At 39.1% G+C, this 7,515-nt stretch overlaps 2 protein-coding genes across 2 annotated transcripts; both read right to left on the bottom strand.

Moving 5' to 3' along the window:
* Window positions 1-387: 387 nt before the first annotated feature.
* On the bottom strand, window positions 388-4,270 carry LOC103435650 (lysine-specific demethylase JMJ32). Its single transcript, XM_008374043.4, has 5 exons — window positions 3,882-4,270; window positions 2,624-3,575; window positions 2,240-2,310; window positions 1,847-2,159; window positions 388-606 (listed from the first exon to the last, which is right to left on the bottom strand). Exons 2-4 carry the CDS (start codon window positions 3,454-3,456, stop codon window positions 2,023-2,025), a joined length of 1,041 nt encoding a protein of 346 aa, XP_008372265.2. The 5' UTR covers window positions 3,457-3,575; window positions 3,882-4,270; the 3' UTR covers window positions 388-606; window positions 1,847-2,022.
* A 506-nt stretch (window positions 4,271-4,776) lies between these two features.
* LOC103435651 (sm-like protein LSM2) lies at window positions 4,777-7,198 on the bottom strand. Its single transcript, XM_008374045.4, has 3 exons — window positions 7,008-7,198; window positions 6,755-6,913; window positions 4,777-5,088 (listed from the first exon to the last, which is right to left on the bottom strand). Exons 1-3 carry the CDS (start codon window positions 7,008-7,010, stop codon window positions 4,969-4,971), a joined length of 282 nt encoding a protein of 93 aa, XP_008372267.1. The 5' UTR covers window positions 7,011-7,198; the 3' UTR covers window positions 4,777-4,968.
* Between the last annotated feature and the right edge of the window lie 317 nt (window positions 7,199-7,515).

The following is a 7,515-nucleotide window of genomic DNA, read 5'->3' as shown; positions in this document are numbered from 1 at the left end:
TCGTCGATTTACAAAACATCTTCGTGTCATCTCTCCCGGGATTACAGAAGCCAATCTTGCTAAATAGCTTGTTATGACCGTATGGCGGTCTACATTTTCTTTGAGATTTAGAAGAATAAAGAGCCTTGAAAGTGAAGTCATTGCTCGTTTCCGGGACTGCATTATGTTGTTTTTGCAATTTTCATTCTTCTCCTGGAACTTTTTTTAGCTTCCGAGGAGATTGAGACTGCTGTAAATTTGTGTTTCATTGAAGCAAATAAAGAGCCATTATCGTGGCTCTGTAGCCAAAACAGATAAACATTACGAAGTTACGACGCAACATATTTATTCGTAAGTAGACGAAAAACTAGCACTGGGTGGCAAAATGTAATCATAAGCTGCAGCACGTATGAACTTGCCGAAAATGTATTGGGATAAAAGTAAACATGTAGCATAACAATTACAGAATATGAGTGCTCAAGCAGGCCTTTTTTTCACTAGTGTCTACAGCCACCCCGAGCTTCCCTTGTGGTGGCAGCATCATGCAGCAGTTCCATGGACTCCCACTAGGGGTAGTTAAACATCCCACAGCTGATCCTCCCGAACAACACAGCTCCTTGCCGAAAGCTGCAAAATATTAATTACCCGTGTTGTCAAGTTAGGAAGTATAGTGTTGAGGAGTAAATTACAATTCAGAAGGCCAGATGGCCCCAGAACACAATCTACTCCCAGAACACAACCAGTAGATATAGATCAACAGCAGACCTCAACAAAACAAACACAACATGAGAACAAAAGGTTAAACCAAGCAACTCAGACCCAAAGTCATGAAACCTAACAACTCGCGGTTTCACACCTCCCCAGAAAGAAGATATAACCACTGACATTTGAATCCGTCGTGTTTTTGCAATGTTTGACTAAACAATCCACAAACTAACAGCAGTCAATAGTTAATCGATGATACTTCCATCACTTCTAGAATGCTCACCAATCACGAGTCCATAAGCGAAGACTAACATTTAGGTCAAACTGAACGAAAACGGATCAGTAAGATCAAATACTACCCAAACCCCAGGTTTACACAAGCATTTCGTGGTAGGTATACATGTAATAAAAGCCAAGAACATATAAAACTCAGACATGTAATTGAACTTAAATAATTATTAGTATTTGATCTACAAAAGTTTACTACAAACACAGATAAAAAGAAAGGTAATAGATGCAAAAACACTCATAAAAGTTGACAGTAATACAGCATCCTAATTAGCAACACTTTTTGTAATGAATTACATATCCGCTTTGATCTGTTTTCAAACTTTGTGGTTGGAAACTTGGAATCGATACAAATGGGCATGCTTTTTTTTTTCCCTGAAATATTTCTAAATATCTGTTTGGTAACTATAATTAAGTTGATTTATCATGTTATGATTATCGATTAGTTAAAGGTCCATTTGGCAACCGCAATTAAGTTGACATATCATGTTATGACTTATAGATTAGCTAACGGTCTGTTGTTTAGTAACCATTTTGTGTTTAGTTTATTGTTTTTGAGAAAATATAAGGGAAAGGAGAATGATAAAGAAGGGTAGAAGGAGGGCGATGGAGGGGATGTGGAAGAATGTATATGCAGAAATACATGAAATGATTCAAGTTTCCAGCACGACCTCAGACAACTAAATGTCGGAAATTATTTCATAGGATGATCTTCATGAGTTAATTCTCAAGGAAACAATACAGAAATCTTCAACATAGCCATAAACTTCAAAGACAAAATAAAACCAACATTCTTATGACTTATCTTTTGAGATAATGGGATCAATGAAGTAGCAACAGGTTATATTGACTAATACTATTGTAATTTCCCAACCTCAAGGATGCTGCATTGTTTTCCTTTAGAGACATCTTTGCTCCCAATTTGAGAAGTCCACAAACGACTAATCCGATACCCATACTAATGATCGGTGATCATTCCATCACTCATCTTAAGTCTTCTCTGTTCACTGCTAAATGAGCAATAGATCAATCAGCATCCAACTCATTCCTTCATATACACGCCCATGCATCAGAACCTGAATCCTCATGCACTGTCTCAACCAGTGTTGGAGTTTTAACAGATAGGCAATGAATTGATTGCAAAAAGTTGAAGTAAGCATACTTGATGTCATACTGCATATCATACCCTGCCAATGATCATGGAACATCATATTTCACCACATAAAAAGTGGAACCTAAAAAGTGAGAAAAGTGCTTGATCCCTTACAGTAGTTCACAGCAATAGTGCGTCCTCTGCTATCTGGAGTTTGTCTAACGTGATGAAACCACATGCTTGGCCTGCATTGACTCTACCATATCAGGCTTTGGAAAATATTATGGAGCATATAGAAGTATAAAACAACAAATAATAATGCACATCTTTTTTTCGTTAACATGGACACCTTAATCTGTGAATTCTTTTAATTTGAGTATCTTACACATGCGGTTTACCAAATAAAGATGATATCCAAAGAGGAAAGGACTAGGCATCAAATTACTGCAATGAGAATGCCCAGAATTGTACAAAACTGGAAGTGACTGAAGTCTGGTGAGATTAATATAGACAAAGGAACAAAAACAGATGAGAGAAATAATGAAGGCAGAAACTTACAAGTATAGAATCTCTCCAGGGTTGACAGTACAGTGAAAGGGCTTAGGACCGTCAAAATACAAAGGAAAGCTAGAGAGCTGTTTATCTCTGTCCTCGGGAGAAGGGTAAGGATCGACACTACACCAAGGCACATATCTGTCTGGCTTCTCCAGTTCCAACGTGAACTCTCCAGTGTCATGGGAATATGAGTATTGGGCAGATGGGTAGTCACGGATGTACATTCGATGCACATCAGTAGGAGGAAGGAGCAGGAAATGCTTCTGCCCAGTCACGACAGCATAGAGATTCTCATAGTGGTCCTTATGAAACGATGTTGTAGACAGATGGTTGCCAATCCACATGTTGACTGCATCAGGGAGGCAGCCAAGGGCCTCACTGGCCCATGGGATATGGGGGTCACAATCCCCAGCTAAAGCCGAGTACTCTGATGGAAAGCAGTTGTTCTGCTGCTGCGCATAGGCCACCAGTTTCGATTGGGACTCATTGTTGGTGATGAGGCTGAGAGCTTTCGGGAAGGGCATGCGCTGCACGTGAGCAGACGCGAAGCAAAGAGAACCATCCAAGGGGACGAGGGCATCAGCCTGGCCGTGCGGAGTAAGGTGAAGGGAAATGTCAGCAGAGGAGAGGGCTTCAGTGAGATAAGAATCGTCGGTCCAGGAGGAGAGGGCGGGCCAGTGGAGGGTGGCATTGGATATAATGCAGGGCTTGTTATGGTTAACATAATCTCTAAGGAATTGGAGAGGGGTGGGTGGGAACTCCAACCGCTCCACTCTTCCCGACTCGCCTAGACTTAGCTCCCTTACTTCTTTCCACAATGCCTCTATTTCCTCCATATTACAAGTCCAGTTTTCGTTGCTCCTCGCAGTCAGGATTACAATTTAACGAGGGTTAAACCTCCAAAACCTCTTTTTCCATTGACTAAACTTCTTCAAAACAAATGGTTAATTGAGTCCTGTAGGTTCAAAAAATATATTATCCAGATTATTTTTCTTTCAGCAACACAGACACAGCAATTATTTGGTTAAACAGAGCTACAAATACTTAAGTAATAACAAAATTTTCAGAATTTCAGAGTTATAGCTACACCACAACCAATTAACCATTACTAGAAAACACCACCAACCAAGAACAATTCAAGTTCAGTTTTTTTTTTTTTTTTTAATTAAAAAAAAGGAGTAGAAAATTGCTGCTGAATAAGAAATTGGAAATAGAAGCCTGGAGTGAAAAAATGGGAAATTAAATTTAAAGAACAAAATACCTCGTGGCCCTTCTGGGAATTGACTGAGTGAGTGCGGTAAAAGTGGAGAATGGCAATTACTGAACCTGTGGAAGAAGCAGCAGCGAAGCGAGAGAGAGAGAGGGAGCGGGGAAAGGGTGGAACAAGGAAGGCAGCGTCGGCTTCAGAAAAGCGGGCTGGGCATCAGCTGGCGGGCTTCCCAGTTGGGCTTCACTTGCCCTAGCGTACAATAATATAATACTACTTAGGACTTAAGCTACAACTCTACACCATGGGGATCATTGGGAGGTACAAATGGGGATGACGAGATGCGGTGGGTTGAAGAAGAAATTCTATCTACAGCTTGCAAAACAGAGAACAAAGTTTTCTTATTTGGAAATTGTTATTGACATTCTAAGGGCCGAGAAAAAAATATCAATGTTTTTTCTTAGAGAGCAAATAAAAGCTTCATTTTATTTTAAAGTTTTATTCTTTTTGTCAAAAAATGTTTCTCGTCATCTACAGTAATGTTGTAGCTCAAATGATTAAGATCACTGATTCACTATGATTCTTGCAAAAAGCACCGTGGGCTCCCTTCTAACAGCATAAAATTGCTCCAAGCCGTGATTCACCACCTCACAATACTCGACTCTTTAAAAATACTTGTAGCTCACGTGATTAAGAATACCACCGCTTCCACGGTATTGTTGTCGAGAATACTACCATTTCCTTCACCTTCTCTCTTTAATCAATCAACTCATGGAGAAGTAGAAAACATTCTAACCAAATCAATCATACACACGCACGAGTTACAATCTCGGAAAAACTAACAATACAAATGTGAGAGGATAAAAATGGCGTGCGTCGCATTGATCATCCTCTCTTGGTGATGCCAAGGTTGTGGATGCCCCAATTTCAACCAAAATGCACTGTAACAGATAAAAAAACACTAATTTGCACTGGCTCAAGATGTTTCATAGAGCGGAACTACAGTCTAATAGGAGACGCCTTCATGAACTTGTCATAGAGAAGGTACTGGTAAAAGACTAGACATGTAGAGAAAAAAATTACACAACATTTCGGTGCTCAACCAGGCCTTTCTTTAATTGATGTCAAAACTGAGTTAACTTCAGCCACCGCGAGCTTCCCTTCGGGTGGCATCATGCAGCAGTTCAACATCGACTCCCTCTGGGGGTAGTTGCACGTATCTCACAACTGATCCCCTAATAAAACAGTTCCTCACTGACATCTGCAAGAGTACATTTATCATACAGTTGTCAAATAGGAAGGGCATCATATTGTTAAATAATAACAAAATTCAATTTCAATGTCCATATGACGTTCTTTAAGCATAATGGGGACAGAAAAAATCAACACACAAAATAGATAACCACTAGAACTAACAAAGCAAACACGAGAGTACGGGAACATCCAATGCATCCAACAAAACCAGGCAAATTAGAGTCAGAGTCAAGAGACCAATGACCCATGCTCTGAAGAATTTAACCCAGAGCCCCAAAAAGAAAACTTGCTCCCTGAAATTAAAATCATAAAACGCCTTTGCAATGATCGACTCCCACAAGCTAACAGTGATAAACATAAACATAAACATAATGAACGTAATAAACTCACAACCATGTCAAACCCAAATCAATAATAAGTATATGGACTGCATAAATTCAACACAAGCATTGGAGGAGTAATAGACGCAAATCACTCATAAACCCTGAAACTAGATTACAACAGCTTAACTATAAATACGTTTTGTCACAATTAAGTTACCTAGAATGATTTAGTGACTGGAAGTAACATGTTTGGAAACATTTCTCACAGGTAAAGTTTAGTTCATCCTATTACAATTGGGCAAGAAAAATCCCCACTCGGTGATTCCAAGATTTCAGTAAAGCTTCCCTCCGGGTATGACTCCTAGGAAGGAACCAAACCCGTAATTTTGGATGAACCAAAGCAAGCTTCTTTCGCCATTTGACCTTAAAAATTCTTTCGCACGGGCAATGACTTAAGTCAAGAGGCACTGATATTGTCTTTGTTTTACACACACAACTTATATAAGCCTTTCTCTAGAAAGAAAACAAGAAAATATATGCTTCTTTTTCTAATGAGCTTGGGCTTCTGTTTGTAGTCCTCGACAAATTTCATCTGTTGATATGCATTTTTTGCCATTAAGTCAAGTGAACAACATGTTAGGCCCTAAGATCTTCAATTGAGACAACAAAACCATCTCACTTTCTCTTTCGCTGGTGCTATCCCCAAATTTTATACTTCGCAACATTTCCACATGCCCATCATCTTAAAGTCTGCATCCAGCTACATTTATTTCTTATGTAGCTTATTGGATAGTGTTCTATACATTACAGTGGTCTTACATAACATTCCCTTCAAATATTTTGAGAATAACAGTTCTCCACACTAAATTCAAATCATCCATTTACTCGGTCTTTTGCTATTACAACCCAAATGACTAAACATCATATAGTGAGCCAAAATTCTCAGTCTTTTTCATTACGTGATGAACTTTCCGGTATACAATTACGCCAACGAGCAAATATCCTCCATCAATACTTAATCTGCTCACAATCACTCAGAAGTCTGGTCATACTAAAGCATAGATGGCCTATCACTACCATTGTTGTTCTGCTAAGACCCCTGTCACTTATTTACAAATTCCAAAAACTTAACAGGTGCAAGTTTTCAAAAACAAAACCACAAAAGACAATAAAAAAATCAAAACAACCCATTTGAAACCCTAAAACCTAAATTCTCATCACACACTCAATCAGTAGGATTACCCCCTCCAAACACCAAACCCTAGAAACCAAGCTAACAACCAACAGGCGCAGATAAGTACATAGAAGAGGCAAACGTTAATGGGAAAAGACAAAGACAAGGATGGTTACCATGTGGGGGTACTTGTCCTGGTCGACAACCCTAGTGTTCTCGAGCTTAATGTTGAGGTACTGATCCACTGAGTGCAGTGTTCCTCTGATAGCAAGGTCATTCTTCAGCTCCACCGTCACTTCTCTCCCCACCAACTCCTTGAAGTACGAGAAGAACAACTGCAAACCCACACACCCAACAGAAAACCCATTTCAAATTACGGGTTGCAGGGAAAAATTCGGAGAAAAAATCAGCATGGAAATTGAAAGTTACCATTTTTATTTGCAGGTTGAGAGAGACAAAAGGAGATGGTGAAACCCTTTGGGTTTGGGGTGCTGTAGGATCGAAGACTAGAACTGGTTTTGCAGAGACTGCAAGGAGAAGTAAAGGAGGATGTTGAGAGGCAAAAACAGCGAGAGAGGAATTTTGCCGCTGCCTGTGGGTTTTCCCTTGTTTCGGCCTTATTGGAGTTCAAATGCCATCACTGGGCCATGAATTAGGTTGCTTTTTAGTTTCTGGGCCTAATTTTCTCTTTTTTGTTTTTTTGTTCAAAGGGCCTAATTTTCTGTACTCTGCATATTTATGATTTATTTACTAATTCGTAATCAAAATTAAATAAATAGTTTGTTTCTGATTACGGAGTACTCAGTTTATTTTTTTTTTTATGTAAGAAAATAATTATATTTATTAAGAAGTTTAACCGAAACATTTCTGGTACTGTTCATTTTTAACGAAAAACCACATTTTTACTTTTCATGGTACTATTCACTTACACATTTAT

This window comes from Malus domestica, chromosome 05 (assembly GCF_042453785.1).
Source record: "Malus domestica chromosome 05, GDT2T_hap1".
Taxonomy (NCBI): Eukaryota; Viridiplantae; Streptophyta; class Magnoliopsida; order Rosales; family Rosaceae; genus Malus; species Malus domestica.
Note: the sequence above shows the minus strand (reverse complement) of the source record. Positions and strands in the feature narration are given on the sequence as shown.